At 45.8% G+C, this 17,535-nt stretch overlaps 1 protein-coding gene across 3 annotated transcripts in view; it reads left to right on the top strand.

Moving 5' to 3' along the window:
- ZDHHC9 (zDHHC palmitoyltransferase 9) overlaps nucleotides 1-17,535 on the top strand; it is a 39,176-nt gene that overhangs the window by 2,967 nt on the left and 18,674 nt on the right. For 2 of the 3 annotated variants that reach the window (XM_008273178.5, XM_089323966.1), the window contains one exon: nucleotides 13,188-13,348. In XM_008273178.5, coding sequence (XP_008271400.1) covers nucleotides 13,188-13,348 — 161 coding nt within the window. Of the gene's footprint in view, nucleotides 1-11,554; nucleotides 11,674-13,187; nucleotides 13,349-17,535 lie in introns of those variants that run through there. The other variant, XM_089323967.1, reaches the window with a different exon arrangement.

Genomic DNA, 17,535 nt, shown 5'->3' with positions numbered 1-17,535 from the left:
TGTGAGGAGGGCCTTGAGGAGCCGAGAGGTGTGCATGTGGACTTTACACCGCACCTGATGTGAGCCTGCTATCGTTCATGTATGTGGGGGGTCTGGAAATGGAGCTCCCATACTGGGGTGTGGCCTGGGGAGAAAGGAGGGGGTTCCTTGGCCAGCCTTTGTGGCTAATTAAAATGAGCTCTGATCCCTTGGGGCTCATTTTTGTCCTCTGTAAGGGCTTCAGGCTTTCCCAGTGCATCCAGAGTGATTTTCAGACTGCTTTGCCAGACTTTTTGATGGTTGCAGCTGGCTTGAGTAACAGCAGGGGGAGGCGGGGGGCCCGGTTTATAACAGGGCTGGGAAAGTAAGGTCAGAGGAGCTCTTTGTTAAAGGCTCTTTTGCTACTGCTGCTGCTGCTGCTGCTGCTACTGACTTTGTGAAGCATTGGGTGAAGTTGCACTGGTTACTAAAGGCGTCTTAGCTGCTTTCAGTCTAAATTTCATGGCTGAGTGTGTGTGTGTGTGTATGAGTGTGTGTGTGCACGCACATGTGCTCCTGTGTGGTACCAGTGAGCATGTGCAGTCAGGCAAGCATATGCATGACAAAAAAAACCCATTTTTCTTTCCTTCTTCTCGTCCTTCTCTGCAATTTTTTTTTTTGCTTCATTTCTGCCTTGTTTCTTCTTGGAAGTACAAAACTGTTCTCTGTTCTCTATCACTCTCCCTTTCTCTTGATCTTTTTGTCCTCGTTCCCCTCTATGGTGAAATGTTTATGACTGGAACCATTCAAAGCAGAGATGAGATTTCTTTCCAGGCTCTGAGTGAGTTGATCATTCTGAGCTTGAAACCTCTGCTTTGACTGACCAGGGGAACTTGGAATTTGGAGTTATTGTCATTTGGCCCTTTTTGTATCTGGGAGTCAGTGACAGAGTCTGATTTGGCTCTGTTCCATTTAGGCCTCTAAAGAAATCTGCCCATGGGATGAAGCTCGTAATTAGCCAAGTTACTGTTTGACAGAGACAGTTGGAGTTTTTTCCCAAGATGGCCCCCCTGCAGCCCCCGCAAATTATGTCTTGTGCTGTGTCCGCCAATATGAAGGGCAAGGTTGTTTGTAAAACTGCCCTGAGTTCCAGCTGCCTGTATGCAAGAGTAAATATTTTTGAAGATAGGACTGGGGGAGGGCATGATGGGAGGAGGCTGAAGGAAGCAAATATGGTAGCTGAGGAGTGGAATGGGGAAGTATAAATCTTACCAAAGAGGAGGGGACCATGGTGATGAGGCTTTTTGACTGTGACTGGTGGAATCTGTTTGTGAATGTCCTCGTGTGTGTGTGTGTGTGTGTGTGTGTATGTGTCTGTCTGTCAAATACAGACACACGGACACTACAGGTGGTGGTTGCCTTCTGCCTAGCCAATGATAGGCGTGCCTCAGAGGAATGGAATCTTTTCTTAATTGATCACCTTCTTCAGAGTCTATAATTCACCACCAGCCACATAGTGGAGGGTAGGGCTTTGGGGGGCAGAATATGGGCTTCTTTGTTAGCATTAGAACTCAGTGAGGGCGCCGGCGCTGTGGCACAGCGGGTTAAAGCCTCAGCCCGCAGCCCTGGAATCCCATATGGGCGCTGGTTCTAGTCCTGGCTGCTCTGCTTCTGATCCAGCTCCCTGCTTAATGGCCTGGGAAAGCAGTAGAGGATAGTCCAGGTGCTTGGGCCCCTGCACCCACTTGGGAGACCCAGAAGAAGCTCCTGGCTCTTGGATTCGGATCAGCTCAGCTCCAGCAGTTGTGGCCATTTAGGGAGTGAACCAGTGGACAGAAGACCTCTTTCTCTTGCTCTGTCTCTACCTCTCTCTGTCATTCTTTCAAAAAGATAAATAAAATAAATTTTTTAAAAAAAGAACTCAATGAGACTTCAGGAAATCAGTTGACCTAGCCACCTGTCTTCGAAGTGGGAGAAGGTATTGGAATAAGCAAATGGCTGTCCATTTTCATCCTTTAGTTGTCTAGGAGTGTAGATTCCATGTTCTCTGGCTGCTACGTTTTTGCCTTGTGGGAAGATAGTGCAAATCTTGGGACACATCTGGACCTACATTTTACCAACAGGGTCTGGCTTACAGCAGGTGCTTAGGAACAAGTGTGAGTTGATTTATAGCTGCCCGTGGCACAGCGCTGGGTCAGCCAGATGTCTTGAGAAGTCTGGTCAGACATATGGATGCCCCTTAATGAAAACCATACACTGTTAGTCATGCCAGTGGCTAGCCTGTCATTCTGAGCTTTTCCAGACCTAGACTTTTCATAGGAGCGACCTGTGATTTTCAGTGGACAGGCAAAAGGTTGACTGCATACAGCAACACCAAAAGGGTGTTCGGCGCGGAGCCAGTGTGCTCCATACTGTTAGAAGTGTTTGTAAAGATTACCAGTAGGTAGTTGCATTTTATATCATGATAAACGTATTTCCATTTAAAAGCAGAGTGAAGATCGTATAATGCTTTAGAGAAGAAGATTTCTAATTAATTCTGAGGGCGAGGTCCTTGTATTTGGGAAGTGTGAGTGTGTATGCCAGTTTCAGCTTTGCACACATGGACTGTTTGTAGTCTTTTTGGCTCAAACCCAGTCCGGCTTGTACGCTGACCGCACAGCTACCTGGTTGGCCTGGAGTGTCACGACACTAGCGCAGGCTGACAGTGACAGTCTGTAGCTGTCCAGCTCCTGAAAGGCTGTTGTGGTATTTAGTCACATTCAACTTTCTGATGAAGTGTGCTCTGGAGGAAAGGGCCAAGTGCACAGTGTCTCCTGGAACTGGCTTCTGAGCTTTTTCTTTTAATTTGCTGACCAGACCTCTAGGGGGATCATGGTATTCAGACTTCTCTTGTGGCAAGAATTACTGTGTGACTCTTGACCCTTGAAATGCTTGCTGCTTATCATCAGTGCTTATGCCCTCACTGTGCCATATATGGAGAAAATTGTATCCAGGCACTGTCAGATGAGTTTCTGTTGGGCTGGTCCCCATGGATACTTTTATTTATTTTTTTAAAAAAGATTTATTTATTTATTGGAAATGCAGATATATATATATATATCTTCTGTCCGCTCGTTCACTCCCCAGATGACTTCAATGGCTGGAGCTAGCCCAGGTGGAAGCCAGGAGCCAGGAGCTTCTTCTGGGTCTCCCATGTGGGTGCAAGGGCACAGGGACTTGGGCCATCTTCTGCTGCTTTCCCAGGCCATTAGCAAGGAGCTGGATTGGAAGTGGAGCAGCCAGGACACGAACGGTGCCCATATTGGATGCCGGCACTGCAGGCCATGGCTTAACCCACTGTGCCAAAGCGCTGCCTCTACCTTTTTTTTTTTTTTGACAGGCAGAGTTAGACAGTGAGAGAGAGAGACAGAGAGAAAGGTCTTCCTACCATTGGTTCACCCCCAAAATGGCCGTCAAGGCCAGGGCGCTGAGCCATTCCGAAGCCAGGAGCCAGGTGCTTCCTCCTGGTCTCCCATGCTGGTGCAGGGCCCAGAAACTTGGGCCGTCCTCCACTGCACTCCCAGGCCGCAGCAGAGAGCTGGCCTGGAAGAGGAGCAGCCGGGACAGAACCGGCGCCCCAACCGGGACTAGAACCTGGAGTATCGGCACCGCAGGCAGAGGATTACTCTAGTGAGCTGCGGCGCCGGCCTGCCTCTACCTTTTTTAAAAAAGATTTATTTATTTGTTTGAAAGGCAGAGTTACAGAGAGAGGGAAAGAGAGAAAGATTGACTTTCCATCTACTGGTTTACTCCCCAAGTGGCTGCAATGGCCAGGGCTGGGCCAGGCTGAAGCCAGGAGCCAGGACCTTTATCTGGGTCTCCCATGTGAATTCAGGGGCCCAAGAACTTGGTCCATTTTCCGCTGCTTTCCAAGGTGCATTTGCAGGGAGCTGGATTGGAAATGGAGCATCTAGGACTTGAACTGGTGCCCATATGGGATGCCAGCACCATAGATGGTGGCTTAACACCCTGTGCCATAGTGCCGCCCCCCACCATGGCTGCTTTTTGGTGTACGTATTGGCAGAGGAGTCATTGAATTGGATGAATTGAGTAAAGCTTCGTAACATTGCTTAGTAATCGTTCCACTTCTCCTAGCCTATCCAAATTCTACCCCTTTTTCAGTTCTTTTTTTTTAAGATTTATTTTTTATTTGAAAGTCTGAGTTGAAAGAGAGAGAGAGAGAGAGAGAGAGAGAGAGAGAGATCGTCCATCCATTGGTTCACTCCCCAGATGGCCACAATGGCCAGGGCTGGGCCAGGCTGAAGCAGGGTGCCAGGAGCTTCTTCCAGGTCTCCCACGTGGGTATCAGGCCCAAGTACTCAGGCCATCTTTCACTGCTTTCCCAGACCATTAGCAGGGAGCTGGACTGGAAGTGGAGCAGCTGGGTCTCGAATTGGCGCCCATACAGGATGCTAGCATTGTAGGCAGAGGCTTTAGTTGCTATGTCACAATGCTGGGCCCTTAATTCTTTCTTTTTTTTTAAGATTTATTTATTTATTTGAAAGTCAGAGTTACACAGAGAGAGGAGAGGCAGAGAGAGAGGTCTTCCGTCCAATGGTTTACTCCCCAGATGGCTGCAACGGCCGGAGCTGCAATGATCCAAAACTAGGAGCCAGGAGCTTCTTCTGGGTCTCCCATGCAGGTGCAGGGGCCCAAGGACTTGGGCCATCTTCCACTGCTTTCCCAGGCCATAGCAGAGAGCTGGATTGGAAGAGGAGCAGCCGGGACTCGAACCAGTGCCCATATGGGGTGCCGACACTGCAGGCGGTGGCTTCACCTGCTATGCCACAGCGCTGGTGCCAATTATTTCTTAGTTTTTTTTTCATGATTTACTTATTTATTTGAAAATCAGTTATACACACACACACACACACACACACACACACGGGGAGAGAGAGAGAGAGAATCTTCATTCTGTTGGTTCACTCTCCAAATGGCCACAACAGCTAGGGCTGGGCCAGGCTGAAGCCAAGTAGCCAGGAGCTTCATCCGGGTCTCCCATGTGGGTGGCAGGGGCCCAAGCACTTGGTCCATCTCCCACTGCTTTCCCAGGTGCATTAGCAGGGAGCTGGATTGGAAGTGGAGCTGCTGGGGTTCAAGCTAGCACCCAAATGGGATGCTGGCATCTTAGGCAGATGCTTAACCCACTGTGTCACAATGTTGGCTCCTCAATAATTCCTTGAACCTTCATGAAACCCTCATTGAGCTAATCATACATACAACTCATTTAACAAATAGTCATATGATACTTCTTATATTTCTGAATTCTGTATTGATTGTATTTTTCAGTTGTTGTTGTCCTCCTCCATCGCTAGATGTGAGCTTTTTCAGGATCAGGGATTATTTCCTGTGTCTGTGTAATTCCCACAGTGTCTTCTACCAGGCCATATAAAGAGTAGGAATCAATTAATGTTGCTGAATTAATATATTCTAGATGCACTTAATATTTATTTATTAAAAATGTACTGATTTATTTGAAAGGCAGAGTTACAGAGAGGCAGAGGCAGAGAGAGAGGTCTTCCATCTGTTGGTTCACTCCCCAAATGGCCTCAATGGCTGGAGCTGGGCCAATCCAAAGCCAGGAGCCAGGAGCCAGGAGCTTCCTCCAGATCTCCCATGTGGGTGCAGGGGCCCAAGCACTTGGGCCATCTTCCACTGCTTTCCCAGGCCACAGCAGAAAGCTGGATTTTTTTTTTTGACAGGTAGAGTGGACAGTGAGAGAGAGAGACAGAGAGAAAGGTCTTCCTTTGCCGTTGGTTCACCCTCCAATGGCCGCTGCAGCCGGCACACCGCGCTGATCCAATGACAGGAGCCAGGTACTTATCCTGGTCTCCCATGGGGTGCAGGGCCCAAGCACTTGGGCCATCCTCCACTGCACTCCCCGGCCACAGCAGAGAGCTGGCCTGGAAGAGGGGCAACCGGGACAGAATCCGGCGCCCCGACCGGGACTAGAACCCGGCGTGCCGGTGCCGCAAGGCAGAGGATTAGCCTATTGAGCCGCAGCGCAGGCCGGGAAAGCTGGATCTTAAGTAGAGCAGATGGGACTGGAACCGGCACCCATATGGGATGATAGCCATGCAGGTGGCGGCTTTACCTGCTACGCCAAAGCACTGACCTCCTGCACTTTAAGAGTCTATATGCAAAGAAACATAGGATGATAGACCTGAAACTTAGCTTGGAGACTCTCTGTCCCTTCATGGGTGGGAAAACCAGGCTCACAGAAGTAAGGTTATTTCCTCATGATCAGTTGTCCAGCCACTGCCTCTATAGGAGGCATCTCATAGTCATCTCATTGCTATGGAGTCCTGAAAATTAAACTTGTACATCATGACAAATGTTAGACCAGAGTATTCTGGGTTCTTGCTAGCTAATGCATGTTTTAGCTAATGGCACCTAGGTTGTTCGGGTCTCCCAAGTTCATGTTCCTAGAAAATGAAGACATCTTTGTGGAAAACTGACAGCATTTCAACATGGTGTTCTGGTAGCCTGATTTCAGGAATAGGGTAGCCCATCTCTAAATGTGAATCTAGGATGTAAGGAGCTTTGGGAGGTGATAAGGGCTCATCACCTCTGTGGCCATTCCTAGCCCCTTGCTGCCAGATGAAGATGGCTTGGAGGAAAACTAAGCAATGTTCCTCCCAACACTATTACTCTGTGAGTGATCCTGGTGAAAAGAGCAAAGAGTCCTCATGGACAGATGGGGTAACAAAAGCAGATCTGACAATACAAAGTTACCAGGCTTGAAGATAGATGGTGTAGTTCAAAGCTGAGCCTTGATATGATAGAACATTAGCATTTACAGTCAAACTTATAGGTTCCCAAAGAATGTCTTTAGGCGACATTGGAAAGAGGAAAAAGTGGTTTTATATGGTCTCTAACAAAGAGAGCATTTTCTGGAGAATTCCTCTGTGGAAGTCAGTTTGTGCTTCATCTAACTTAGGATGCAATCTGTGAACTTGGTCATACAGGTGACAGCTTTAGAAAGGCATCGGTTGCCTCTGTAGTATCAATCCATTACAGTACTTAGCTAAACTGAACTTCCTGGTAAAGTATGTCACTGAGGAAGGGTTGGGTTATTTCTCCTGAACAATTTGCTTTCCTTTAACCATTCCTTACAGTTCTGTCATTTTGAATTTCTCTGTATATTTTCTGCCTCTATTACCTTTGATAGTATTGAGTTTCACATTGTCAATCTCCACTGAATGCCTCTCCCATCTTTTGAGAATGAGTCTTAATTAAGTATAGTGATCCACTCTTTTGAGAAAAGCAAGCACAAAGAACAGGGCTGTCCCTTGGCATGCTGACATCATTTGAGATGTTATTAAGGAAGAGAAGAGACTTCCTAAATCTTCCTCAGAAATGTCAGAAACTGGTATTGTGTTTAAGAACAAAGAGGGTACCGTATGCTCTCGCAATAGCAAGAAGCTAGCTAATTCATGGTAATTAGTGGGATGTTTCTGGATGGAGCAATGTGAAGGTAAGAGCTTTATGATGGTGATTAGGTAATAATGCCAGTTAATGTAGGGCCTTGGAATACTGGCCTGTGTAGTTTGAATCTTTTTTTTTATGATTTATTTATTTATTTGAAAGATGGAGTTATAGGAGAAAGGGAGGGGAATAGATCTTCCATCCTCTGGTTTACTCCCCAATGGTCGCAATGGCCAGGGCTGTGCCAGGCTGAACCCAGGAGCCTGGAACTCCATCTGGGTCTCCCACATTGGTGCAGAAGCCCAAGCACTTGGGCTATCTTCTGCCGCTTTCCCAGGTGCATCACTGGGGAGCTTGATCAGAAGTGGAGCAGCTGGCTCTTGAACTGACACCCATATGAGATGTTGGCACTATAGGCGATGACCCAGCACGCTATACCACAATGCTAGCCCCTAAAAATAATTATTTTTTCTTCAGATTTATTTAATTGATTTTGAAAGGCAGAATTACAGAGAAACAGAAAGAGACAGAGAGAGAGAGAGAGAGAGAGAGAGAGAGAGAGAAAGAAAGATATCTTCCATCCTCTGGTTCACTCCCCAAGTGGCCACAATGGCCAGGGCTGTGCCAGGCTGAAGCCAGGAGAGCCTGGAACTGCATGGAAGTCTCCCATGTGGGTGTCAGGAGCCCAAGCACTCAGCCCAACTTCTACTGCTTTTCAAGATGCATTAACAGGGAACTGGACTGGAACCGGAGCTGCTGGGACTCAAACCAGCACTCATTTGGGATGCCACCATTGCAGGTGGTGGCTTAACCTGCTGTGCCACAGTGTCAACCCCTAGTTTGAGTCTTTTTTTTAAGATTTATGTATTTATTTGAAAGAGTTAGAGGGAGAGGGAGAGGGAGAGGGAGAGGGAGAGGGGGAGAGAGAGAGAGAGAGAGGTGTCTTTCATCTTCTGGTTCATTCCTCAAATGGCCACAACAGCCAGGGATAGACCAGGCCAAAGCCAGGAGCTTCATCTGGGACTCCCATATGGGTGCAGGAGCCTGGGGATCTGGACCATCCTCTGCTGCTTTCCCAGGTGCATTAGCAGGGAGCTGGATCAGAAGTGGAGCAGCCGGGACTCAAACCTTCACCCATATAGGATGCTGGTGCTTCGGGAGGCAACTTGACCCACTATGTCACAGCCCTGGCCCCTAGTTTGGGTCTGAATATCATAGGCAGCAAGGAATTGTTCTAAGTTCTTTTTTTTATTTTTTTCTTTTTTATTTATTTGAAAGAGTTACAGAGAGAGTTAGAGACAGAGAGAGGTCTTCCATCCGCTGGTTCACTCCCCAGATGGCCGCAATGGCCGGAGCTGCACCCATCCGAAGCCAGGAGCCAAGAGCTTCCAGGTCTCCCAGGCGGGTGCAGGGGCCCAGGGACTTGGGCCATCTTCAACTGCTTTCCCAGGCCATAGCAGAGAGTTGGATCAGAAGTGGAGCAGCCGGGATTTGAACTGGTGCCCACATGGGATGCTGGTGCTTCAGGCCAGGGCTTTAACCCGCTGCGCCACAGCGCCGGCCCCTGGGGGTTTAGATTTCAACATGAATTTGCACTGGACACACACATTCAGTCCACAGGAGGTAAGTAGTAAATGAGAGGATAGTTGGCCACCCATATCAGGTAGGACTTAGAGCAAAGGCTTATTTCTATCACATTGGACTAAAGGGCATCCTAGGCGTCTGATCCTCGGGCTCTTCCTGCTGTTCCAGCACATCTGCTGTTCTTTAAAGTCATTTTTAACTGCTGCACTTGGAGCAGTTTCAAGCAGCTACCAGCTCCCAAGAGATCTCTTTCCTGACCGCTTACAGTCCTTAGAGTCTGAATCACCATTCTCCCACTGAAATATTGGTCTTAAATTATCCTTTGCCTGTCTCATATATTACTTATGTTTTTCCAACAAAATCGACTCCTGTTTCTCTTGTTCTTCATTTGCTAGACCGTTAAATACTTACTGTTTAATTTCCCTGATGAAAGGACAAACAAAAACCATAGCAAGAAAGTTATCGGAGAGACTTAGGAGCAGAGTATTGTATAGAACACCAATCCAAGCTGCCAGTCTGTGAGGCATACTCCTGCCGTGGAATTTGTTTGAGTTTTTTTTTTTAAACCAATTCCAGTCATGAATCTCTTGAGTTTTTTCATCTGAATTGAAGTCTGTGTCATTATCATCATCCCTCCTTGAACTGGCATGCTAAGGGTGGGGGATGGAACATGACACACCATCCTAGCCTGGCACTGCTGGTTACTGCTGGTCTGTGCCACCATGTGGTCCATAGGGGCATGCAGGAGCCCAGTCAGTTAGACTAGCTATGGAGTCCTGAAGCCAGTCAATAGTTTGATAGAGGTTCACTTAAAATTATAATGTTTCTTTGGGTGGCTGAAATACAGACTTAGTGGGGGCACAGTTGCATTTATAAAATTACTAAGGGAGAATAGGAACTTCTAACCCCTGAACGGAGGAAGGCTCCTTGGTACTTTGAAGACAAAGGAGAGTTCTGTTTAGAGAAATGCATGGATGTTATTATTCCAAGAAGTGAGATATATGGAAAGTACTAAGGGGTTTCAAAAACAATTAGCTCACATTGGTGAATGACAGATCCAGTCTTTATCCAAGACAAATTGTGATGTTTGAGGATATGCCTAAATTTGGGGGGTTACTTTTGTAAATTACCACTAAATCCTCGAATAGCTTATTCCTGTCAGGCAGACCTCTAGCTTCCTGCAGTTACGAGACTACCCTAGGGTAGTGTTTAAAAAATTGACATATAAAAGTTCATATATTACATCATACAATATGATTTGAAATATGTATACATTGTGGAATGACTGAATCACACAGATTAACATATGTATTACCTCATATATTCATAATGTTGGGGGGATGAGAACACTTAAAATCTACTCTTTTTAGCAATTTTCAAGAATACAATACATTGCTATTAACTAGTCACTGTGATGTGCAATATATCTCTTGCTTACTGAGATTTTGTGTCCTTTGGCCAACATCTCCCCAATCCCTCTGCCTTAGGGGACATTTTAAAATCATAACTATTGAAGACAAACACTGTGGGTTGTAGTTTACAACAGTTTCAGCCGGTGGCTCTAAAACTTTCCTCTTGCTTGGAGTAGAAAGGCCTGCTGGTTCCACATCTGCCTTCCCAGCCACACCCACTCACTAGAGACAACTGGCTGCCAGTAGCCTCATCTCTGGAGGAGAACAATACAATGGGCTTGTTGTGTACTTGTTGACATACAGAGTGAATTGTTTTAGCAGGTGCAGAAGATAGTCTATGTGGAGCTTACAGAGACCTTTATCCTTGGTGGTGTAGCGTAATTCAAATCTAAGTTGTCCTTTGTCTGATCTACAAGCAGGTGTCAGAACTGGACTTAGGTCTAAAGTTTTGGTCTTTCTGTGCATGGGTTAATGCATTAATTTTGGATTTTTTCCCCCTGGCTGTTCTACTCTGTATCTTTTTCCTTTAATAAAAAAAAATAAATCCTCTTTGGTGGCCAATCAGATAGCTCTGATTTTTCTAGGGCTTTTGATTGGAGATTACTGTACACCCAGGGCAGTTTGAGTCCTGAAGATGTTACTTCTTTGTCTTCAAGAGCAAACTTAGCAATGGGCAGTGACTAGGAAGAAGGCTCTTTTTCAGTCAGTGTGGTGATTTCACTTGTCTTGTTCACAAAAACAAAGTCTCGTGCTTCTCCGGTGTCCTTTGGGTCCCTGATGAGTGGAGATGATTTTCTTGTCCGAATTCACTGTTTAATTACGTCTGTACCAGTGAAGGGGGACAATGGAAAGGAGTGTAATCCATAGGCTAGTGATATGCACTGCCAGATCTTCAGTTCTCCGATTCTTTTAGGAGAAGGAAGTAAATCTTTAAAAAGCAAGGTAAAACTAAGGACTTGTTAAAAACAAATAGGCAGGCAAGCAAAAAAGCTGCTAAAATCATTTTCCAGATTTTATATATACGTGTGTGTGTGTGTGTGTTTATATATATTCACCTTCATCACCAAGTGCTTAGCCTAATATAACAGTTGGTTTGCACTCCCTTACCCATGCAATTGTTTGTGGCAGGGAGACTGGGATTTGGGGGAGGAAGATCTCATGGGAGTAATTCTGAAACTGCAGTGAATATACAACCTGGGGTTAAACATTTGCTCTGAATGGAAGCAGCTTGCTTATTCCCCATGCTGATGAGGTAAGCTTTTTTCCTTAGCTTATTTTCTCTGCTCTCCTTCTCCTCTTTGCTCATCCACTTATAGTCTGCCTCCAAGTGAAGATTTCTGTTTTCAAGGAGAAATGTGCCTCAAGAGGAGGAGAATAGAAGTAGGGCAGTGATAACTCTCATCATACATTCTCAATTTATTTGACTTTAAATTCAGCTCAGATCAACAAGTATTTATTGATAGCTTCTTTATTCCCTCACTTGTACTAGAATCTGGGAAATATAAAATCATAATGATAATGTTAATAGCTAACATTTACTTAGCATTTGCTATGTGTCAAGTCAGTTCTAAGCACCTGATTTATGTTAGTGCATTTGTTCCACACAGTGACCCCATGAAGTACTGTTATTACCCTCATTTTACAGATAAGGAGATTGAAGTGAACTAGGTCACGCTACTAGCAGCTGGTAGAGCCAGAATATGAACCCAAGTGTTCTCAGCCAAGACGACCAGGTTCTCGCTCTTAGGACGTCCAGCTGGGGGAGATGCAGTCCACATACTGAGAAACAGCTAGGAAATAGGCTCTGGCAAGGAAGACTGCAAGGAGTAGAGAGGGAAGAGTTAGTACAGTTTAGCATAGGCCTTTTGGAGAGGAGGGAAGCCTTCTTTCAGTTCCAGATTCTTTATCTGTCCAATGGGTATAATGGAATCTACCTCCTAGATTTAGTATGAGTCAGATGAGAGAATGCTTACAGAGCTTATTGTAGTGGCCTGGCATGTATATGGTAAGCACTCCATAAATTGTAGTTGTGTTGATGGCAATGATTGTGTTGATGTCTCCAGGACCTCTGTGATGAGTAGAGTTGGGCTATCCAGGGAGAAAGAAGAATGTCCTTCCAGGTGCATTATGCGGCAAGAGAGCAGTGAACGTAATGGTAGGAAGGGGTACTAAGAAGATATGATTGTCACCTTGCTGGTGATTTTGAGGATACAAAGAATGGCTTTGCAGAGTCACTCAGAGGCCCTGAACCTTTTCTTTGGCCTTGATGCGTGCTAGACAGCCTCTGACTGACACTGTGAGCCTGTTCCTGATTGGTCCTCATCTTCTCTCCCTCCTCATTTTGCTCAGCCCTAGTGCTAGATAAGGGCTATGAAAAGCCTTGGATATTCACGAAATGAGATCAACCTGTGGTGCTGGCAGATCCAGACTCAATAGCTTCCCTGTCCTTACTAGGTGTGAGCCTTTCCTGAGGTAGAGGAAATATGGCTCCAAGTGGGCTGATGGGAGGGCCTGGGCATGGCGGGGCGGGGGGGGGGGTGGTTCTTGAGACTGTCTTCTGTCTGATGTATTGATACCAATCAATTAAACAGTTGTTGAGCTCCTATTATGTTAAGGGTTTGAGACAATTCAAAAGAAGTAAATAACATGATCTCTTCCCAAGAGGTACTGTTAATTTTGTGTGGAGACCAGAATGACATACTTGTAACAATTGGAGATCAGTATAGGGTAGGTTGACCTAAATGTTGAATTACATGCTTTCTTCAGGTGCCGCTACCTGGCTGTTCAGCTGTCTCCTGCCATACCTGTGTTTGCTGCCATGCTGTTCCTTTTCTCCATGGCTACACTATTGAGGACAAGCTTCAGTGACCCTGGAGTGATTCCCCGGGCCCTGCCAGATGAAGCAGCATTCATAGAAATGGAGATAGGTGAGTCTTCCAGTCAGCTGGCAAGCTGCTGTGTAGTGCGTGGCCCTAATCAGTTAGGTAATGGAATCATAATAGTAGTTGCAGATAAATAGTCACTTCTACCCTTTCCCCTCTGAGATCCTCAATCTGAGATCATGACCACCCAGTGAATTTGAGAAGGCAGGTGTGGTAAGATTCTAATGTCACCTGTTTTGTTCTTCCTCTGTGTTGGGCGGTGTTTCGGGAAGATTTGTTACCAAGCTCCTGCTGCATTGTTCCCAAGTGGATTGATTTTTGCTTTTTAGGGGGTCACCAACATGCTTGATTTTTTGAATAAAAGCTGTGAACCTTATCCCCATAAAATACTCTTATATGCATGTGCATACACACAATTTTGGATGTAATTTCAGGGATTCATAGATCTTCTGAAGCACAGTCATGGGCTCCCTGGCCCATGACTGCTTTAGGGAGGACTCACAAGGTGAGAGGGATAGCTATGGCACCAGGAACCACTGAGATTTCTAGGAGAGTCAAGGAAGCAATTACAGTCTTAGGGCTGTGCAGTTTGCAGTTCAAGGTCAGAATCTTGGTGGGGGCAAGGGGTGGCATTGTGATGTAGTGGGTTAAGCCACCACCTGCAACGCTGGCATCCTGTATGGGCACCAGTTCCAGTCCTGGCTGCTCCACTTCCAATCCAGCTCCATGCTAATGCACCTGGGAAAGCAGTGGAAGATGACTTAAGTGTTTGGGCCCCTGCATTCATGTGGGAGACCCGGGAGAAGCTCTTGACTCCTGGCCCAGCCTAGCCCTGACCGTCGCAGCCATTTGGGGAGTGAACCAGCAGATGGGAGTTCTTACTCTCTGTGTCTCTCCCTTTCTCTCTGTAACTCTGCCTTCCGAATAAATAATCTAAAAAAATTAATCATGGTGACAGAGATGAAGTGCTACAGTGTTCAGGAACCAGGGTGGCTTCTAGAATTCAAGCTGAACACTCCAGTCCTAGATGAGGGGGTATCCTAGGAGCTTACAGTGGGAAAGAAGACTGTACTGTCAGAGCTAGGAGGGAGGGGAGCCTGCCAGACCAACAGTGCCTACCAGAGGGGTTCTCAAGGTCAGTACATCAGTAGCTTGAGTCGGCATGCAAGCCAGACAGAGTAGGAGAAAGGGACCCGGGACTTGTTAGTCCAAGATGCCCAGCCAGTAAAGCACAGTGTGTGGCTGCTAGCCTTTAGTTCTTTCAGGTCACTTTGAAGACTTCTTTGCTTTTGTATTTCTTTTATTTTAGGTGTGTTTTCCCCAGCTTCTTTTTTTTTAAGATTTATTTATTTATTTGAAAGTCAGAGTTACACAAAGAGAGAAGGAGAGGCAGAGAGAGAGAGAGAGAGAGAGAGAGACAGAGAGAGGTCCTTCATCCACTGGTTCACTCCCCAGATGGCCGCAACAGCCAGAGCTGCGCCAATCTGAAGCCAGAAGCCAGGAGTTTCTTCTGGGTCTCCCACACGGGTCCAGGGGCCCAAGGACTTGGGCCATCCTCCACTGCTTTTCCCAGGCCATAGCAGAGAGCTGGATTGGAAATAGAGCAGCCAGAACTTGAACCAGTGCCCATATGGGATGCCGGCACTGCAGGTGGTGGCTTTACCTGCTATGCCACAGTGCTGGCCCCTTCCCCTAGCTTCTTAATATTTATTTTTTAAAAGATTTATTTATGTACTTGAGAGGCAGAGTTACAGACACACACACACACACACACACACACACACAGAGAGAGAGAGAGAGAGAGAGAGAGAGAGAGAGGTCTTCTATCTGCTGGTTCACTCCCCAAATGACTGCAATGGCGGGAGCTGAGTTGATCCGAAGCCAGGAGACAGGAGCTTCTTTTGTATCTCCCACGTGGGTGCAGGGGCCCAAGCACTTGGGCCATCTTCTACTGCTTTCCCAGGCTACCAGCAGGAAGCTGGATCAGAATTGGAGCAGGGGCCGGTGCTGTGGTATAGCAGGTAAAGCCGCCTCCTGCAGTGCCGGCATCCCATATGGGTGCCAGTTCGAGTCCCGGCCTGCTCCACTTCTGATTCTGCTCTGCTATGGCCTGGGAAAACAGTAAAAGATGGCCCAAGTGCTTGGGCCCCTGCATCCATGTGGGAGACCTGGAAGAAGCTCCTGGCTCCTGGCTTCGGATTGGTGCAGCTCTGGCCGTTGCAGCCAATTGGGGAGTGAACCACAGATAGAAGACACCTCTCTCTCTCTCTCTGTCTTTCTGTCTGCCTCTCCTTCTCTCTTTCTGTAGCTCTGCCTTTCAAATAAATAAATACATCTTTAAAAAAAAGTGGAACAACCAGGACTTGAACTGGCACTCATATTGGATGCCCGTACTGCAGGTGGTTGCTTAACCTATGATGCCACAGCTCCGGCCCCCTTAATTTTCTTTTTTGAAAAATTCCAGCCTTTGTTAGTTGAGCTGAGGAGCAATCGGCTTATACCCCTTTGAGCTAGAACTACTCAGGGGTGGGGTGAGGGTGGGAATAGTGGGGAGAAAGGAGAGGTGAGGTATATCAGCTCAGCTGGAGTTCTCAGGAGGCCTGGCAGAAACTGGAGGTAGTAAAGAGCAAGATAGTGAGGGAGAGTTATAAGTGCTCTTTTTTCTTCATCTGGGTTATTCTTTTATAATCCCCTGTCTATTCTCACATACAGAGAAACCGAGTTCAAGTCTGTGCCTTTACTTGTCTCTTGCTTCTCACAGCAGGTTGTTAACAAGGTTAGCTCTTTTCCACCCCATCACTGGGCCTGGGGCCCAGAGTCAAGCTGTCATGTGTGACCTCCGCATTTAGCATGTTTCTCAATAGAAAAGTACATTCTTGAGTTCATGTGTGTTTATGGTAGGAAGCCTTTGTCAGCTTATATTCAGCCCAGTACTGGCTATGCTGTGTGTGGCAGAATGGAGAGAGAAGTCATGTGATGCTCTTGCCTCATGGTGGCCTCCTGGGGAGGGTGAACCATGACCCCTGTCTCCCAGGTGCCATCATGTAAAGCAGATGCAAAGGAATATTAAGATGGCATGCTGCTGCTTATACCAGTTCCTAATGAATAGCAATCCCCATCCTTTTCAGACTGACACACTGTTATTGTTTGATTTCACAGCATCCACCCCACTCCACAAAAAAAGGAAAAATGTTCCATATGGCAGATATTTTTAAAATCAAAGTGAATAGAAAAAAATTCTGTTTTTAGAATTATACTGCATGGAAAGGGTGCAACCAAACAGGCACTCGCATATACTGTGGATGGACAGGCATGCAAATTCATACATTCTATCTGGGAACCTGTTTGGCAATAAGGAACATGGGCTTTAAGGGTTCATGCTCTTTGACCCGGTGATTCTGCCTCTCTGAGGGTTTAGCTAAAGGAAATAATCAGAAAATTTTAACAGATTACTGTAGAAGAATTTCTAGTGCATCATTTCTTTTTTAAATATAAATGTAGTTGTTCTAGTGCCAGCAACTTAATGTATTACTGCTCAGATTTCAACATACTTTTCTTTTTTTCTCTGTTTTAGAAATTAATTTTAACACATGGATATATTCTTGGGGGATAGAGGAAGGGACTTGGATTGGGGTGGTGATCAAAGGGGATTTAAACTATTATCTTTAATGTTCTGAGTTTTTATGTGCAACAACCTTTAACTAATAAAAAACCAGAGACAACTAAATGCCCAACAATCTGGAATGGTTAAATAAATCACAGAACATACATATCATGGGATATTACCAATAATGGTATTTTAGAAAAAATTTATAACCATAAGTAAATATTTATAGTCTAATGTTATGTAAATAATTCATGATAAAAATTTCATTTATAATATGATCTCACACTTTAAAAATCATATTTACTTATCTGTTAAGAGAACATTAGAAGGAAATATACTAAAATGTATGAATATTTGAATTGAGAGACTATCAGTGATTTTTATCTTTCCTTTTTATGTTTTATGTTTTTTATGATAAGTATATTTTTTTTAACATTTTATTTATTTATTTGAGAGGTTCAGAGAGAGAGAGAGAGAGTGAGAGTGAAGCACCTCCCATCTGCTGTTTCATTCCCTAAATGCCTGCAGTGGCTGGGGTGGGGCTGGGCTGGTATTGGGCTGGGCTGAAGCCAAGAGCTGGGAAATCAATCCAGGTCTCCCATGTGGGTGACAGAAGTCCCTAGGG

Source organism: Oryctolagus cuniculus, chromosome X (genome assembly GCF_051225735.1).
Source record: "Oryctolagus cuniculus isolate XC-2025 breed Fujian yellow rabbit chromosome X, ASM5122573v1, whole genome shotgun sequence".
In the NCBI taxonomy this organism is placed as follows: domain Eukaryota; kingdom Metazoa; phylum Chordata; class Mammalia; order Lagomorpha; family Leporidae; genus Oryctolagus; species Oryctolagus cuniculus.
Note: the sequence above shows the minus strand (reverse complement) of the source record. Positions and strands in the feature narration are given on the sequence as shown.